Source organism: Amaranthus tricolor, chromosome 8, assembly GCF_026212465.1.
Source record: "Amaranthus tricolor cultivar Red isolate AtriRed21 chromosome 8, ASM2621246v1, whole genome shotgun sequence".
Taxonomy (NCBI): Eukaryota; Viridiplantae; Streptophyta; class Magnoliopsida; order Caryophyllales; family Amaranthaceae; genus Amaranthus; species Amaranthus tricolor.
This window is the reverse complement of record NC_080054.1, coordinates 14,534,604-14,554,338: the sequence shown is the minus strand read 5'-3', so window position 1 is coordinate 14,554,338 and position 19,735 is coordinate 14,534,604. Positions and strand designations below refer to the sequence as shown.

Here is a 19,735-nt window from a genome sequence, read left to right as displayed (position 1 = left end):
GTTATGCAGTATAATTAGAAATACAAAAGTGATGTGGAAGTGTAATAGGACAGTTTTAGAGTGTATGAATTAGCTAAAAAACAAGCTTAACAAGGAACGAAACAAGAGAACACCCACGCAACATAGAAACTTATTCTAGATTGGATGGTTTCTTTGAGCAGCAAAAATTCACTAAGTATTTTAAACTCTCAAAGCTTTTACTCTCAAACACTAAGTAATAAGAATAAAAGGGGGCGTGCAACACAAAGTAAGCACAAAGAAATTCACAAAGAAAATCAGAATTTTGTTTTCAATCTCACTTGCCTAAAATGCATGGCAATGAGTTCCTTTTATACTAAAAATAATGCAAGTGTTACAAGCCTTCAAGGAACCTTTTAACTTCCCTCAATGAACCTTTTAACTTTCCCTTCAAGGAACCTTTTAACTTTCCCTCTTACAAAAATCAGAAAACAAAGCATTAAACAAAAGCTAGAATTAAGCCTTTTTAATGTTAAGCATTTAAGGCTAATAATGACCCTTTATTAATAGCTATTTAAACAACAAATTAAGGCTAATTAAGCTACTTTGAACCGTCCATATTCTCCTAAAAACTCTTGCATTTCTCCTATAAAAAAAACTCCCATTTAAGCATTAAAGCTAGAATTCAGGTTGCTGCTTGTATTCAACTTCCCATTTATTCAACTTCTCATCTATTCAACTTCCCATTTATTCAACTTCCCATTTAAGGCAAGTAATAAAGGATTTCTTTGAAGAGAATCCCACGAAATTAGCAGCCATTTGCTTGACATTTGCGTGGCTAAGTAACGCATGGACCGTAGCTTGTGTTGTAGGAACCGTAACTTGATGATCTTGGACGTTGTGGACTGAATTCTCATCAAAAAGTTTTAATATTTTTTTGCTAACGTGCCCAAACCAAATAAGATAAAGTCACTGAAACGAAGGGGTATTAGCTACTCGAATGAATGAACCAATTACCTAACCAAAAAGAAAAAAGAAAAAGAAAAAGAAAAAACAATTAGACCAAGTGATAGTATATTTACTCCTCAAATGATTACATAGAATGATATTTTATTTGTTCCTTAAAATAGGAGCTATATCTAAGCACTCAAATTTATAACCACAGAGATAAAACTCCATTTTAAACGGACAATCATAGGAAAGTAAATATTAGTACTTATTTCCTTTATTCCTCCTTTCATTCTTCAAAAAACATTAAAATCCCAACAAAATGAAGATAACTTAAAATAACCCACATATCTTTTTCTCTCTTTCTCCCCAATTTTATTGCTTTTACCAATAATAAAAATAGATTCTCTTAAATAGAATTTTTATTTTAGCATTATACAATTTTATTCATCACATCTCTAAAACCAATCAAACACGCAAAAGAGGGTAGATTTTTTTTTTTTCTTAGATTATGAGGGAAATAAAGTAAATCAAACTGCCAAACTTGTAAATGATTATTAACATATCATTATTGTAATTAGTATGTGTTTATATTCAAGGGGAAAATAAATTAAATTAAATACCAAACTAAATACATAGTTTGAGTTCAAACGAAAGTGATCAATTGATTGGTTTAGTGTATATCCATTTTGTTGATCTTTCTTGAATAAGAATGGCACAAAATACAAGCACGATAACGCCTCCGGTTGAGGCTAGCCCCATTGTATGTTATGCACCAACAATGATAACAACAAATGGTGTATGGCAAGGAGATAATCCCTTGGATTATTCTTTACCACTTTTTATCTTGCAATTAACAATAGTCGTTATTGTTACTCGCGTTCTTGTTTATCTCCTCAAACCTCTTCGCCAACCTCGTGTTATCGCTGAAATCCTCGTAAGTATACTTTTTTTTGTGATTTCATGACTCGATCGTTGCAATTTTAACTTCTTTGTTCCTTTGATTTTGAGAGTTTACTTAATTAAAAGAGACAAAATCAAAAGAACGAAGAGAAAATTAGGTAAAATGTAGAATCATAGGCCATCTTTTTCAACCTTCTTTACAAAAGGAAAAGACATTGCCAAAAAAATTAATAAAATTAAACATATTCTTTATGTATGTCTCAAATTATATAATCTGTAATCTTATTATACATAGTTTTTGATGTTAATTAAGAGGTAGGAGCTTAGCTCAATAGGAGCAGCTACGATTCGAGGGCTTTGTCTTGGGATTCTCCTCACCTGCTAGGTCCTTAAATAGATACTAGAGGGACCTGCATGAGTACCTAAAAATTACTTAGATTTTGATGGCATATGTATATGTAGAGCACATTGGTGAATTTTGTAAAGTATGCTAACAAATTTTGCTTGTTTATTTGTATTTAATCCCACAGGGTGGAGTTATACTCGGACCGTCAGTCTTGGGGAGAAATAAAACTTTTGCAAACACAATGTTCCCTCTAAGAAGTGTGATGGTGCTGGAAACAATGGCAAACATTGGACTATTGTATTTCCTATTTCTCGTAGGGGTCGAGATGGACATTGCGGTAATCAAGCGCACAGGAAGAAAAGCAATTAGCATTGCACTTGGCGGAATGATCTTACCCTTTCTCATCGGATGCACCTTCTCCCTCTTAATGCAACACAAAGAAGACGACACTCATCACGGGACTTTCGTGCTTTTCCTTGGCGTCGCCCTTGCTGTCACAGCTTTTCCTGTGCTAGCTAGGATTCTAGCGGAGCTCAAGCTCATCAACACAGAAATTGGGCGGATCTCCATGTCAGCAGCCCTTGTGAATGACATTTGTGCTTGGATTCTCTTAGCCTTGGCGATTGCCCTAGCTGAGACTGATGCCTCTGCTCTAACTTCTCTTTGGGTGATTCTTTCGAGTACAGCTTTCGTGGTCGTGTGCATCTTCTTGGTTCGCCCTATCATAATGTGGATGATTCGTCGGACACCTGAGGGTGAGCCATTCAGCGACTTTTACATATGTCTTATCCTTACGGGGGTTATGATCTCAGGATTCATCACAGATGCCATAGGGACACATTCTGTGTTCGGTGCTTTTGTCTTTGGCCTTATCATTCCAAATGGACCTTTAGGGGTAACCCTAATAGAAAAGCTTGAAGATTTCGTGTCAGGCCTTCTACTTCCGCTGTTTTTTGCCATTAGTGGTCTTAAGACTGATATTCGTCAAATCGGCGGCCCTAAAGTCTGGGCCAATCTCTTGGCTGTCATTGCATTGGCTTGTTCTGGCAAGGTTGCTGGCACAGCTGCTGTCTCCTACTTTTACAACATGCCCATCCGTGAAGGAATCACCCTCGGTTTGCTCATGAACACCAAAGGTTTAGTCGAAATGATCGTCCTAAATGTGGGAAAGGATCAAAAGGTTAGATTTCCTGACTATTTACAAAAAGAATGAAAAAAAGGAAAGATCAAATTACATATCGAATAAAGAAAGATAAAATTAATTTACCCTTGAACAAATTTTGCCCCCCTGAGATCAATTATGTTGTTGCAGGTTTTAGATGATGCTTCATTTTCAATCATGGTAATCTCAGCATTGATGATGACTAGTGTGATTGGTCCCTTGGTCACGTTACTTTACAGGCCAGCAAGAAGAACTGTGGCATATAAGAGAAGAACCATACAGAAATCAAAACCAGATGGGGAACTGAGAATATTGACTTGCATCCACACCCCAAGAAATGTGCCGACCATCATAAATCTCCTGGAAGCTAGCCACCCAACAAGAAGATCCCCAATATGTGTGTATGTACTGCATCTAGTAGAACTTACAGGACGAGCATCAGCAATGCTCATAGTCCATAATACCAGAAAGTCAGGCCGACCAGCCCTCAACAGAACACAGGCACAGTCAGATCATATCATCAATGCCTTTGAGAATTATGAGCAGCATGCTCAATCTGGATCTGTCTCAGTTCAGCCCCTCACAGCAATTTCCCCCTACTCTACAATGCACGAAGATATTTGCCACTTGGCAGAAGAAAAGCGAGTTGCACTTATCATTATTCCCTTCCATAAGCAACAAACAGTAGATGGGGGCATGGAATCAACAAACCCAGCCTTTCGAATAATAAACCAGAATTTATTAGCCAATTCCCCTTGCTCAGTTGGGATCCTAGTAGATAGAGGGCTAAGTGGGTCAACCCGTTTGGCTGCTAACCAAGTGTCTCATAACATAGCAGTGCTCTTCTTTGGTGGACCAGATGACAGGGAGGCACTATCATATGCATTGAGAATGTCGGAACATCCAACCATCACCGTTACTGTAATGCGGTTCATACCAGGTGATGATGCTAGTAGAACAAATCATGTCGAACCGAGCCGCGAGCCTGTGGACCCACGAGTGTTGACTGTGATAACTGATGCAGAACAAGAGAAGCAATTAGATGAGAAGTATATTAATGATTTCAAAATTAGGATCTCCGACAGGGACTCAATTACATATTCAGAGAGGATCGTAAACAACGGGGAGGAAACGGTGGCTTCCATAAGAGCAATAGATAGCATTCACGATCTTTACATAGTGGGAAGAGGACAAGGCATTATATCACCACTTACAGCCGGTCTAACAGACTGGAGCGAGTGTCCTGAGCTTGGAGCAATAGGTGACATGTTAGCTTCATCAGATTTTGCAGCAACAAGTTCTGTGTTAGTGGTGCAACAATATGTTGGTTTAGGGCCACAACATGAATCTCTTCCAACTCCTGACAGTCCCACAGCTCCAAATGATCTTAATGACCAAATAAAGGAATGAATGAATCAATGACAACCACCAGGAAAGGTTCAGATGCATTCAACCTCTAGAAGTTAGACAGAAGATAGCTGAACATTACAATGTTGAGACGCTGCTTTAATATCTAACAAAAAGAAATGAAAACATTTAATTGCAACATCTTTCTAGAAGAAATAGGATTCCCCTCCCTCACAAAATATGTTAAGTTTGATCTTTTTCGCTCACAGAAATAGTTTACATGATTCTTCTGCCTACTCCCATTTTCTCACAACTTCAGTCATGGCTTAGCCGCTCAATGGATGTCTAAGTAGTAGCATACATCTAAATGTGATATTTGCAAGATATTTACAAACTGAAGTATAAATGATGTATATATATATATAAGCATCTTCAACATGAAACTCTTACCTGCATATCTGAAGATTACAATAACGACCCACGGAATAAAAATGAATGTTCAAGATGTTTTTGAAGAAGAGAACAACACTCCAGTCACCAAGAAATCAAGTCACCAACATACTATAGCTCTTATCACGTTCTTCACCTCGTCAGAAGTACCAGAACTCTATCCCAACAATGTCTTAGTGGTAATGTAAACAATATTTTTATCACCAACTAAACAAAGAGTTCCATCATAAAATCTTCAAATCCAGATCCCTAAATGCAGATTTTAAATTATAAGCTTTACAATAAATCCCTGATTTCAGGTCACACAATATTGAAAATATATGGCATTAAGAAATTTCAAAATGCATTTTAGCATGTTATGGCCGATTAATCAAGTTCCAAACAAGCCTAATACAATTCTGAGCTTAACAATAAGAACAACCGTAGCGAGCCAATTTCCAAGATTACTTTCCTTTATACAGAAGCATGATTTACAAATTAGATCATAACAGCCTTCACCTAGCAAGATATCTGCCTAACAGTCTTACAATGGTAAGAACTAACCAGCACTACCATGGGTCTGGCATTAATTGGCATTTAGCAACATCAACTGAACATGGGCATGCAATGTTTTGCAACAACCTATACCTCTACTACACACAGCATTGCTTGAAAGTTAAATCAGTGACAATATATCACAAGAGTTGACCAATTACGTCATTTTTCAGCAAAATTTCAACTTTTGTCATTCCTTTTGAAAAAAGAAAAAGAACTTCTAATGTTGTAAGGGGATTAAGGGAAATTTAATATATACTTGCTTCATAAACTATATTACTAAGTGAAAATTCTAGAAAGTGAATTCACATTTCTCTATATTTTTTTCCTGGCTAAAGCCATATGACAAAGTACCAATGGAAGTACTTAGTTGGTTATGAGAAGACAAGTATGCAACATAATCACATTTATATAGCTCAAAATATGTGCGAGGAAGTAAAAACCAATGATTGGACATGTGGAGGAGAAACAAAGGATTTCTTACAATAATTCTAAATGAGATAACAAGACTTATCTAGGAACAAGTTATATGGTGCATGTTGTTTGCTAATGACATTGTATTGGTGAACGAAACTAGCGATAAAGTCAATGCTAAACTAGAGATGTGAAGGCAAGCGTTGATGATCTCTCGTATAATTTGTATTGGTTCATGTAGTTGAACCCATATAGTTTCAATTAAGGTTCGAAATAATGTGTTAGTGTTTCTCGTTTTGAAATAGGAGCCTTGCTCCTTTTACTTAAAAGACTACAAATATCTACTAGGAAAAATAGGATTATAAACTAAATTGTTTATTGTTTCACCACACTTTTTTATTTTATTCATCACCCCTTTATAAAAAAGGAAAAATTGCTTCTAAAAAGCCAACCTATTAGTCGTCTGCATATAAAGGGCCAACATTTCGTTAATTCTTTAAAGATCCAACATTTTGCTCATTTTTGCAAAGAAAGAGCTTCCATGTAATGGCTATCTAGAATAACCAATTACTCTATTTCATTTAATTAAAATGCCACATGTCATGTTTAGATTGGACAATGTAATTTAATATAAAAATAAAAAAATTAAATAAAATAAGAAGAAAAAAATCACACTTACCCAACCCACCACCCTACCTCCTTTATCACTCAACCAAAACAAACACCACCAAACTGCCATCAGTAACCACTTTCACCAACTAGCAAAGCCAACCCCAAAACCTCCACCTTAATCACATGAAAAACCCAGCCCAATACCACAACCCATACTATCCCATAAACACACATGATCCCAGCCCACACCACAACCCACACAAACACATCAACACCCATCCCAGCCGCACCCTTCACCAACTACCTCAATAGCCCAAAATCCATATCCTTTGCTATCCATGACCTTTGGGCTTCACCTTCAGTTGGCAATGATGTAGAGTGGGGCTTGAATAGGTGTGGGTCGTCGGGATTTGAGTGGGGTGGATGCGTTCGAATCGTGGTAGGGTGAATGAGTTCAAATTCGTGCTGAGTGGCTTGGCTTTGATAGGTGTGCGTTGCGGTGGTAGATACAGATGGTCTGTGGAGGAGATGGGTTCAAGAGAGCGGAGCAGTTCAACATTAAGTGGGCACTGGTGGTGTGATGGGGTCACGGTAGGTGTATTAGTGCTGGGTAGTGCACTGATGGTGATAGGGTCAGCTGGGGTCGTGGTGGTTTTTCTAGAAGATGGTGGTAGTTGGTGGTGGACAACGTAGAGTAAGTGAAGATGATGTGAGAGAGTAAGGTGTACAATTGCGTTTTTTGGTTTGAAAAAGTCAAAAAGTCAAAGGTAACTTGTATAACAGGTTACAAGTCATTTAGCTCTTTCTTTGTAAATGAGCAAAAGATTGGATCTTTAAAGAATAAACGATTCGTTGGCCTTTATGTGAAGACGACTAATAGGTTGGCTTTTTAGAAATTTCCTATCAAAAAAGAAGAAATAAGAAATCATGTTTATGTAAAAGCTCATGTGTTGATGAAGAAAGAGAGAGCAAGTTGTAAACATGATTATGTACCTTATTAGTCAAAAAAGAAGGAGACAGAGAGAGGAAGAAAACACAACTGCATATCAAAATTTTCCTTATGTTCTTTTCATATTATTCTTTTTCCTGACATAGCTTATACTTCCACCTTGCATAACCCTTCCTTTTGTTTTTCTAATTGAATTTATAAAGACACGTAGACTTAGTGATACTATTAGAGAAAAAGAAAAAACAAGATTCAGACTGATAAGTTTGATGCCCTTTCTACAATTGAAAAACTAAATTATCAACAACGGATATGCTTGTTAGTTTTATCATTAATAACCTCTTTGTTAGTTTTATCATTACAAGGGTAATGTTGCGTACATCTGACCCTCGCAGACACTTAATGGCATTGGGTAATGGTATTTTATACAAAGGATATGCTTGTATCAAGGGTACATATTTAAGGAAGAAATAAAAGTCAAACTATAAATATAAAGGTATGCATAGGTAAATTTGAAAGGGAAATAAATGAAAAGAATAAAATGGTATGAGGAAGATGAATGAGGGAATATTGTCACCCTTATTTTAGGGAAAAGGAGGACATATTTTCCCTCCATATCGCTAAGGTTGATATTTACCTTCAAAAGGAGGAGACTAATTCATCTGTTCCACCTTCTCCATTGCTTTACAACTATTTCTCCCCTTTACAACAATTATATCATGATAAATTTATATTTAAATAGTCTTGCTTTTTTAATCGACTTTTATTTTTCCCATAAATATTTATTATCAATCTGAGCATGACCTAATCCTCTCTCAAATATGCCAAGAAAATAAACACTTTCGAGAGCTTTCAAAGCACAATAGAGCTTATCTTTCACGAACCACAAACTTAAAAGAAAAATTGTGGCAAGATTGCTAACATTTGAAGGGAGATAGGGAATGATAAATTTAAGGAGATTTTGAGAACCAACTCCAAAGGAGGCAAGTTTAGCAAGAAAAATTGAAGAGCCTAAAGCAAATACCATTAACAATAAGAGAAATAGTAAATAGTAAAAGAAAAAAAGCATTGAAATTGTCGTCTAGGGTATAAAGAATTAATTCTACTGCAACATGTACCTATGAAATATTATTCAACTTACAGGAATTCACTTCTGTTAGGGTTATTAATTGAAGGTACATGGCTTTTACATGCAAGATTGCAAGTATCTCATTGCAAGATGACTCTCTACTATACAGATACTCGATTAAAACCCATCATGGATGCATAGAACAAAATGATTCATTAAAAGGCAAGCAAGAATGAACACACGTGATTTGCAATAGAAAGTAAATAGAAAGAAAGGAGCCAGGGGACCAAGTTATGTACCTAAAAAGACATTGAGCTTTCCTGAGATCAAGCCTCCTTTATGTGTCTTAATTTCATCAATTTGATAAATGATTAACCATTTTCTATAGAAATACCTCCTTTCCTACTCAGAGCTAATTCCAGGAACCAAAATCAATAGATTGAAGTGATATATCACCCATATAAAGATCTTTTAGGTGCTGTTTACACAGCCCAATTCGTCTTCTATTCAAACTTGAATGAATACAACTTGAAAACCCTGTATTCCAACCAGGAAATTTCTGTCTTTCCATCACATGCAGAATGTAAACGCACGGCGCAGCAGCTGAGCAACCCGTGACAAAACAGTTACATGGCCTGGACTCGCTCACCATCCTGGCTAAAGACAGTTGGCATAAGCCACTATAAAGAATTCCATACATCGATGCCTCGTCATTATTGTGAGCACAAGAATCCAATGTATCTTCAGAATTTCCATCCTCTACATTCAAGCTAAGTGAAATCCTGCTCAGCTGCGACTCAAAACATTTCTCTATTTCAGATTCATGTATCCTATACTTCAGTGCCAGTGTGCGGATGCAGGACTTCCTAACCAGGTCTGAAACAATTATTTTTAACTCGCCAAAATTTTCAGAGTCACTATACCATCTCAGCCATCTATGTCCAATACCAGAAAACCAATCTATTATTTGGTTGCTATCCTGTAAAATAAGAGCCCGAACTCCATGGGCATATCCTTCATCATTGACTAGTCCATATCTTAACAGACGTTTCTTTAGAACATTGATAGGCGCGATAACCTTTGTTATGGCCTCACTCTGTTGAGATAGTTCACAGCTTGGCAACAGAGAACGAAGAGATTCAGTTTCAGAACAATTGTATTCTTCAACAAGCCTCTGAAACTCATAAAATGATTCACGAAGCATTGGCGGAAGTGACGGTTCAGCAATGTACTTAGATAGGATAAATTCCTCACTGCTTGCAGCTTTCGCTTGTACATCTTGCAGCCAAATCTTTATTAACTGCTTATACCAGTGATCAGTTTCCATGCCAACTTTACGATAGCAGGATAGTTTGCTCAAAAGAGAGTTATGATCAACTAGATGTTTAATCTCGGACTCCTTAACCTTCCTTAATCCGTGAGCCAGCCACTTCTTACCTATTCGCGCTGTCCCAGCATCCCAAATTTCTTGTTTCTGTAAGGCAAACAATTTCACCTTTTCCTTTAACTTGTGAACTGCCCTTACTGCTGGACTATCTCTAATGATTCTAAGAACAAGTGCACCAGCAAAACGAACACCTTGGCCTGAACTACATTGCACAATCTCTGTGTCGCAGTGGACATCTAAATGAAGACAACCTTGAAAGTAACTCTGAACTTCAGATTTGAGTGAAATTGCAGCCGCTTTGGAACCAGAAACAGCAAAGAATATTTCATCCATAAAGCGGCAAGAATAAACTCTAAGACCAGAAGTCTCACAGTCTATTGGGTTTTCCGCGTTGTATTTGATATGCCTCCTTAGCCAGCTTCTCAACTTTGACTGAGACGCCTTTTCATCATGCTTGGAACTAGAATCAAGAGCCTCATATCTCATTGACATTCTATGGAACTCATCATCAAATAGGCCAAGATAAATATTCAACAATATAGGAGACAATATTCCCTCTTGAGGCAGGCCATGACCTTTCGGGAAGCCTCCGAATTCTACATTAAGTACTTGTGCATCAAACATGCTACGAATCATCTTGCACAATCGGTGGTCGTTAATTTTGTCCTCTATTGTCGAGAGCAATTTGGCAAGTACTACACTATCTAACTTCTTACTAACAAGCACGGTAAACCACCAATCAGGATTAGATATCTCTTTACAAATGTACTTAAAAGCCGATAAGTGCCCTCTTCCATTTCGACCACCATGAGATATTTTTGAGAAGTAAGGCCTATAAACAACTTCCAAAACTATTCTCATAGCTTCTTGGACTACCTTCAATTTCAAGTTAGGAAGAACTAGGGATTCTTTTGTTGCACGACCCCTCGTCGAGACTTTAAAAGTATTAGCTTCCACATCAAATCTATCATTTGCAAGATCTTCCGCCAACGACTCAAAACAAATGCCCGCGTTTTCCAATGTCACCACGCCAACATTTGAGTTCACTCTAATACAATTATAAGCATCCAAAAGGGTCTTAGGATCAGCAATAACCTTCATAAAAAGATCATAAAACTTCCCATTCACATAGTGTTGCTTTACTCTCTTCTTAGCACGCATTTCCAACAACCTTTTCATCCCAATTCTACCCATTTCAGGCCTACTATTGTCCTTAACATTATCATCAAATGAAGATTCAACAATTACAGAAGCTAAACTCTTTACTAATGTCATTTTCTCAACATCATCATTTTTGGTTTCTTGAAAGGTTGAAAAAAACGCTCGAGATATACCCATATAGATTCCTAACGCAATACAACAAAAACAAAACCCATTAAGCCTCAAATTTCTACTATTTACAAATGACAATTAACCCTCAGTTTAAATTCTGCAGCATAATAATCTCAACAATTAACATGATGAGAAAAGGATTGATAAAAGGATACTTACTTGCAGTTGCAGAAGCTTTTGCAGTAGAAAATCCATGAAGTGTGACAGAGAAAAATCCATTCTTGCAAAAATTAGAGAGCCTCAGGAATCGCATCGGTTAAATCTCAACAAATATCTTGCATTACATACGATACGTGAAATTTTTATCCAGAAAGTTCATTGTGGGAATGTTTACGGACTCGAGGGAGACTTCGGAGAAGAATGGAGGTTTCGAAAGTATGTTGGGTTATACAGGCAACGTTTTTAATTTTACTTTGACGCATCATGGACTGGTGGACTGCTGGTGGTAGAAATGGAGGTGGTAAGGTTGTTAAGGGTGGCTAGGGAATGGATTAAATGTGGGTTGAGGTAAAAGTCAAGGTTAAAAAGTTTATTAAAAAATAATTCATAGTCAACAACCGGCAAAAAGTTAGATTATTAATATTAATTTTTTTTATAAATTATCTTTTACTTTTTAGTCTTCTATAATGAATAGTGATGGTCACGGTTCGAATTTGGGTTCCATTTGATTTTGTCATAGTGTCATAGGGGACCGAATTTGAACTGGTTCTCATAAGATTCGGTTCCAAGACTTCCAAGGAAACTATAGGTAAGTGCCCGCAATTAACCAACTACTTAAACTAAAGTGTTTAGATTCAACACAAAAGTTTAATACTTAATCAAGCTGCTACATCGATAATATAATCAATTACTCAAATAACTATATTATAACTTAAACAGCTACCTAAGAATTCAAATATTAGAGTTTAAAAGATTTTAAATATTTAAAGAAGATACATTAATTATAGATTTTAAAATAATTTTCAATACATTAATCTACGCACGACAAAGTTTCGTTTGTAAATTGGATAATTCAAAAATTTTCTTATCGAGTTAAAAAGTCCCCCTGCACGTTGATCCTTTTCTCTTCTTAGAACCAACACTAGTAGTGGTATTGAGAGCATCCGTTGGTACTATTTCTATCTCCGAGGGATATGGTAGGGTGTCTTCAGCCATACGCTCGTGTCTAAGTCATCCTCTTTGTTAACCCTCTCTTAGGAGCCATGGTCATCATGATTTATGTCCTTCTCCATCTCGAGATCATAGTCCTTATCTGACTCACTATGATGCTCATTATCAAGAGTCTCAATCTCGGGGACAATTTCATCTCTTAAAAGGTGTATTGTAGATGAGTACCTGAATGAATATGAATAAATATATATTAGAACAACACAGGAACGTGCCAGGTTTCGTGCCAAACCAACCAATTTTGAACCACTTTATGTGAGAAAGTGTCAAAAAAGCTTTTAAAAAACCTTAAAAACGCAACTTAGTACGTAATATTAAGCATATTAATATTGTTTTCGATTCTAACCATTTCAACACAATAATATATACCAAATAATATTTTGTGCCAAGTTTCATGCAAAACAAACCAAGTTTGAACTACTTGATATGAGAAAGTGCCAAAAAAGCATAAATATTTCATACCTTATGAATCACTTAATTCAAATGTATTCCTTCTGTGTGATCTACACGCGTATAACCAACATCTACATCATCTTCATCCACAGATTTTGGATTGATAAAGGGCGGGGAGCCTTCAAAACCATCATATTCTTCCTCATCCTCAACATCACCTATACCAAGGATACTTCTCTTTCTTGATACAACAATAGACCATATTTTATCAGACGGGTCTACAATAGTATAAATGGCTCCTCACTATCACGCAAACGAGTTAAGTCTACAAGAGTGAATCCACAAGGGTCATCATTTTTTACACATCGTTGATTACTATCTACCCACTTGCATTTGAAAAGACCAATAGTGAAACTAGAGTAGTCAAGCTCCCATATTTCATGAACCCGTCCGTAGCATACCATTTAGCATCAATCGGCGATTGATCCTTGACACTCGCGTAAAATGTAGATCACGCCAAAATAGAAACTCCACTATTCTGCAGATAAGATGACTTCTTATCTTGACCCTCAGTCCAAAATGTGAACCCATTGACATTGTAACTCTCATATTTGTTGACATCATCACGAGGACCAAAAGCTAACCACTTAACAGTTTCAGATACACCCTTGAGTTCTTCACAAATTACTCGATTATGAAACCAATCAATAAACGTCTGATTATGCAACTGCATCAATGCGCTATCCCCTTTAGAAGGATTTTTGGCGCGTAATATATCAAAATGCTAATTCAGAAAAGGATGGACTTCTGGAATATGATGCAACACATACAATTGCGCTTGTAGAAGACTTTCTCGAGAAGGTGTGATCGATTTGCAGCCAAATGTTCCTTTTCCCTCAAGCCTTCCTTCATGTCGAGAGGTGGGAAGTCCAATAGGCTTTGCCAAGGCCATATACTCGGCTATGAAGTTACCAATCTCATCGCTCACAGCGCCTTGAATCATACTCCCCTCGAGTTGTGCAGGATTTCTCACTTTGTTTTGTAAAACTCCCATGTGTCTCTTAAAAGGATAACACCACCTTAAAAAAACTGGACCCAAAAGCTCGATTTCACGAACGAGATGGACAATAAGATGAACCATTATGTCAAAAAAAGGGTGGAAAATACATCTCAAACTTGCATAAAGTTACAATCACGTCAACGTGAAGAGCATCAAGCTTAAAGGGATCAAGAACTTTACTAAAAATTGTGTTGAAGAACGAACATAGCTCAGTAATAGCATATCTCACATGTTTTGGCAGTGTTTCACGAATTGCAATTCATAAGAACACTTGCATCATTACATGGGAATCGTGAGATTTCATGCTTCTCAACTTCAACTCATCATTTAGGGTCACAAATCTCTTCATGTTGGATGAGTACCCAGACGGAACCTTAATGCTATACAAAAACTCACAAAATGTTCGCTTTTCTACCTTGGACAATGTGTAGCAAGCTGGAGGCAAATAATTTTTTTCATCACTCATCTTATTCTTATTACCCTTTCCCTTGTTACTGCCACCAACTTCATCAGCTCTATTTCTTTTCTTACTCACCTTAACCTGTGGCCACAACTCCGGACGAATACCCTTACATTCAAAGTAATCTCGCACGGCCTTAACATCCTTTGTCTTACCCGGAATGTTCATGAGCGTCCCGAGTATGGAATTGCATACATTTTTCTCTATATGCATAACGTCAAGACAATGCCTAACCTGTAGATCTCTCCAATATGGAAGCTTCCAAAAGTTTGATTCTTTTTTCCATAGTCGGCCTTCACCCCCTTGCACTTGCCCTGTTTTACCAAATACAGTTTCAACTCTCTTAACCCGTTCGTAAACCTCATAATCGGTCAACGGTCGACGAGCTACACATTCCTCAACCTCCCCGTCGAACATCTTTTTCTTACAATATTGGTGATCTCGTGGGAGGAACTTTCGATGGTGCATGAATACGTGCTTGCACTTAGGAACCCACGTGGATTCCATGTCATCGATACATATTGGGCATGCTTTCTTCCCTTTGTTCTTATACGATAAGTTGCCATATGCCAGAAAATCATTAACGGTGCATAAGAGCATTGTGCGCAAGGTGAACTCCTCATCAGCATGTGCATTAAACACGAAAACGCCTTCATCCCACATCTATCTCAAATCCTCAACGAGAGGTGCAAGATATACATCTATGTCATTGCCAAGTTGTTTAGGACCCGAGATAAGAAACGAAAACATAATGTACTTACACTTCATACACAACCAAGGTGGTAAATTATAGATCTATAACAATACCGACCAAGTACTATGTTGAGAACTAAGATTGCCGAATAGGTTCATTCCATCCGTACACAGTCCGAGCCTTAAATTACGAACTTCATCCCCAAATGTCTTACGCAACCTATCAATACTCCTCCACTCTGGAGAATCAGATGGATGTGTGAGCAAGTGACCTTTCATCACCCTATCTACATGCCAGCTCAAATTTAATGCATTTTTCTTCATAGAACACAAGCGCTTGAATCTAGGTATTATTAGAAGATACCATAATACCTTATCCGGGGGCCCTTTAGCATCCCCAGCCCCTTTACGCTTGCAACGCGATAACCCACACATAGGACACTCTTCTAAGTTCTCATTTTCATTCCGATACAATACACAATCATTCGGAAACGCATGAATCTTCTGGTACTCTAAGCCGAAAGGACACATGAGCTTTTTGGCATAATATGTCGACTTTGGAAGTTCATTTCCCTCAAGAAGCATCTCACCTAACGCTTCTAATAACATTGTGAAACTAGTGTCACTCCAATTGAACTTTGACTTAATGTTGAAAATTGTCAACACGGCTGTTAGTTTGGTGAACTTTATACATTCAGGGTACAAAGGCTTTTGAGAAGCCTCTGTCAACAAGTCAAAAACACGAAGACATTTTCCTAACTCATCCTTGACTCCCTCCATCATCTCATTAACACCTACATCCTCATCGATATTCTCTTCATCTGTCTCATACCCATCAACACGATCTACTACATCCTCATTGACATCCACATTATTGACATCCTCAACAACACTTTTTTTTGTAAACTCCCTCCTCACCATGCCAAAGCCAAACGTGATATCGAGGCCTAATCCCACGTCGAAGTACGTGCTTCCTAAGGATATCAACACTATCTACCTTTGATACATTGCCACACTTGACACATGGGCAATAAAAACCAAATCCCCCCGTCCTAACTTGATGTTCAACGGTAATATCTAGTGGAAAAAACCTCATTTGCTGCGGTTTTTTGGCCATTATTTACTGCGGTATTGGCCCCAAGCAATAGTGATAGCAGCAAATGACCTAATTTAAATGCTGCGGTTAAAAACCGCAGCAAAAAAGGGCTTTATTTGCTGCGGTCAGCCCCCAAAACCGCAGCAAATAAGTGGCATTATTTGCTGCGGTCAGCCGCCAAAACCACAGCAAATAATGGCACTTATTAGCTGCAGTTTTGGGTGCTGACCGCAGCAAATAGCTATTTTTTTTTCTTTTTTCGTTTTATTCTAATAATAATCCAATAATAATGTAGAATGTAATAACAATGATTAATCCAATAATAATCCAATGATAATCACCAATAATCTCTTTGTAATAAAAAACTCTCGATAATATAATATGATATGTACATACATATATATACAATAATATACATTAAAGTCCTAAAAAATCTATACTAATTACAATTTATCAAGGACAAAAATTAGCAAGATACGCGGCAATCTTGTCTTTTAATTCGCGCATCTCTCCACTTCTCAGAGGGCGTGTTTCCCTCGAAATGTCGTATAAAACCTATAATATAATATAAAATTAAAAAATTAATAAACATTAGATTTTACCAATAATAATAATTTAAGAACGTAACAAATACTTACGGCATCTATGTTTTCGACTCCAACCTCCTTCACGGATTTTAAGATATCGTCCATGTATTTGAGAGTATGCAGTAGATTTTTAAAGCAGTATTAGATGAACAAGACCTTTAAGTTTTGAAGATTTTTCATATGCGGTAGATTAACAAACCACATTTTAAAGGTTTTTCGTATGTATTGAAATTAAAAAGAGAAATAATACCTTAATTCGTGAGTTTTGAAGATGAACAAGACCAAATGTCTTTGGTTTCAAACGGTTTTGAAGAATGATGATGAACAAGAACACAGTAGAAGATTAGTAGGGGGTTTATGAAAATTCGAAGTTTGAAGTTTGATGATGAACAAGAACAGCAGCAAGGATTTACCTTCAGATTCGAAAATTGATTTCTAAGTTTGTGAAAATGAAGATGAACACAAGAAACGAACACAAATCTTGATGCTTAATCTTACGTTTGTGAAGATGAAGAAGAGGAACGAAGCAAATGAAGCGTTTTTTCAATGGGTTCGTTTGAGAGAACAAAGCAAAGTGTACATACGTATTTGTGAAGAGTTTTGTTAAAAAGAAACTGGCGGGTTTTAATTAAATTAATATGTCAAACGGTCATTTGCTGCGGTTCAAACTAAATCGGAGCAATTAAAGTATTTGTGAAGGGTTATTTGCTGTGGTTCAAACTAAACCGGAGCAATTAAAGTATTTGTGAAGGGTTATTTGCTGCGGTTCAAGCAAAACCGGAGCAATTAATGTATTTGTGAAGGGTTATTTGCTGCGGTCCCATGGAAAACCACAACAATTAATATTGTACTGAGTATTTGCTGCGGTCACATCTCAAAACCGCAGCAATTAATTGTTTTTTTTCTAATTCATTTTCCTATTTATTGCTGCGAATATACAAAAACTGCAACAAATGATAAGCAGCAAATACGTTTTTTTCCACTAGTACTACAAAATTCTAATATGTTATCAATAAATTTTGACGATTCAATGCTTCCATACATCCAAGAACGATCTTTTGTCATCCTAAGTGTGATTAATTAATTCAAAACAAAATTAATAATCACTTTTAACATATATACTTAACCCTAAATAATCACAAAGTTCAGTAATAATTATTCATTTAACCCTAATTTACAATAATTAACCTTCATAATCTATAAATTGTTCAAAAATAATGTATATTCTAATAACAACATTGTTTTAACCCTAATAACCCTAATAATAATACAACTTTTTTTAATCGTCTAAATTATATTTATTCTAATAACCATTATTAACATTCATATTAACAACTAATACTAACATCATATAAAAACAATAAAAATAAAATCACATTCATAAATTTGCACAACTAATTAATTAACATTCATATTAATATTCATACATATAAAACAAAATAATTAACATATTAATAATATAAACTTGGAAAAATGTAATATTAACAACTAATGCATTCTAAATAAAATCACATTTAAACTACAAATAATAAACCAAATCATTTAACCCTAAAAATTTGAAAAACAATGAAAATTGGTATCAAAAGAAATTACCTTGTGTATCTACATGAATAATAGCTACAATGTGATCGACAATGAAACAAGAAAAACAAAATTAGTAATTGTAACCATTTCTCAAAAAAAAAAGGAACAAAAACCAAATACAAAATGAAACTGAAATACCTTGAACGTTTTCGTGGGGTTTTTAAAGCAAATGAAGAAAAAGAAGAAGAAGAAGAAGAAGAAGAAGAATGAAGACAGTGAAGAAGAAGAAAAATATTTTCATGGGTTTGAAGCAAACTTTTGCGTGGGTTTTTAAAGCAAACAATGGTGCAACAGTGCGTGTGTTTTCGTGGCTTTGAAGAACGAAGATGAACAGTAGCTTAAAGAAATGCACAAAGACAATATCAAGAAGAAGATCAAGATGATGAAATTTTGTGGGTTTGAAGAAAAATTGAAGCTTGAAGAAGAAGAAGATGATGAAACAGTGCGTGTGTTTTCGTGGGTTTATGCAACAGTTTAAGGGTTTATGAAAATGAAACGTTAAAAGGCGGGTTTTTAATTTATTAGAGGGCACTTATTTGCTGCGAGTTTACTAGAACCGGAGCATATACTCATTTAAACGCTTATTTGCTGCGGGCTCCTTAGAACCGGAGCATATAACTGATTAACTACTGCGCTATTTAATGAACAGCAGTATATATATATATATATATATATATATATATATATATATATATATATATATATATATATATATATATATATATATATATATATATATATATATATATATATATATATATATATATATATATATATATATATATATGTATATATATAGATATATATATATATATATATATATATATATATATATATATATATATATATATATATATATATATATATATATGTATATATGTATATGTATATATGTATATATATATATATGTATATATATATGTATATATATATGTATATATATATATATATATATATATATATATATATATATATATATATAATATATATATATATATAATATATATATATATATATATATATATATATATATATATATATATATATATATATATATATATATATATATATATATATATATATATATATATATATGTATATATATATATATATATATATATATATATATATATATATGTATATATATATATATATATATATATATGTATATATATATATATATGTATATATATATATATATATATATATATATATATATATATATATATATATATATATATATGTATATATATATATATGTATATATGTATATATATATATATATAT

General features: G+C 35.2%; 2 protein-coding genes across 8 annotated transcripts; one reads left to right on the top strand and one right to left on the bottom strand.

The window, feature by feature from the left end:
* Positions 1-1,485: 1,485 nt before the first annotated feature.
* LOC130820688 (nuclear intron maturase 4, mitochondrial) lies at positions 1,486-11,851 on the bottom strand. Of its 7 annotated transcripts, XM_057686153.1 has the most exons (6): positions 11,568-11,851; positions 8,989-11,422; positions 5,115-5,363; positions 4,532-4,830; positions 3,423-4,332; positions 1,487-3,311 (listed from the first exon to the last, which is right to left on the bottom strand). In XM_057686153.1, the coding sequence occupies exons 1-2, from the start codon at positions 11,659-11,661 to the stop codon at positions 9,102-9,104; spliced, it is 2,415 nt and encodes an 804-aa protein (XP_057542136.1). In that variant the 5' UTR covers positions 11,662-11,851; the 3' UTR covers positions 1,487-3,311; positions 3,423-4,332; positions 4,532-4,830; positions 5,115-5,363; positions 8,989-9,101. The 7 variants fall into 7 exon arrangements, with proteins under 7 accessions (XP_057542135.1, XP_057542134.1, XP_057542136.1 ...); XM_057686152.1 differs by having other exon boundaries at positions 1,486-3,311; positions 4,532-5,363; XM_057686151.1 differs by having other exon boundaries at positions 1,486-3,311; positions 4,415-5,363; positions 11,568-11,829.
* LOC130821568 (cation/H(+) antiporter 15) lies at positions 1,619-4,727 on the top strand. Its single transcript, XM_057687358.1, has 3 exons — positions 1,619-1,843; positions 2,340-3,335; positions 3,468-4,727. Exons 1-3 carry the CDS (start codon positions 1,619-1,621, stop codon positions 4,725-4,727), a joined length of 2,481 nt encoding a protein of 826 aa, XP_057543341.1.
* Positions 11,852-19,735: the final 7,884 nt, after the last annotated feature.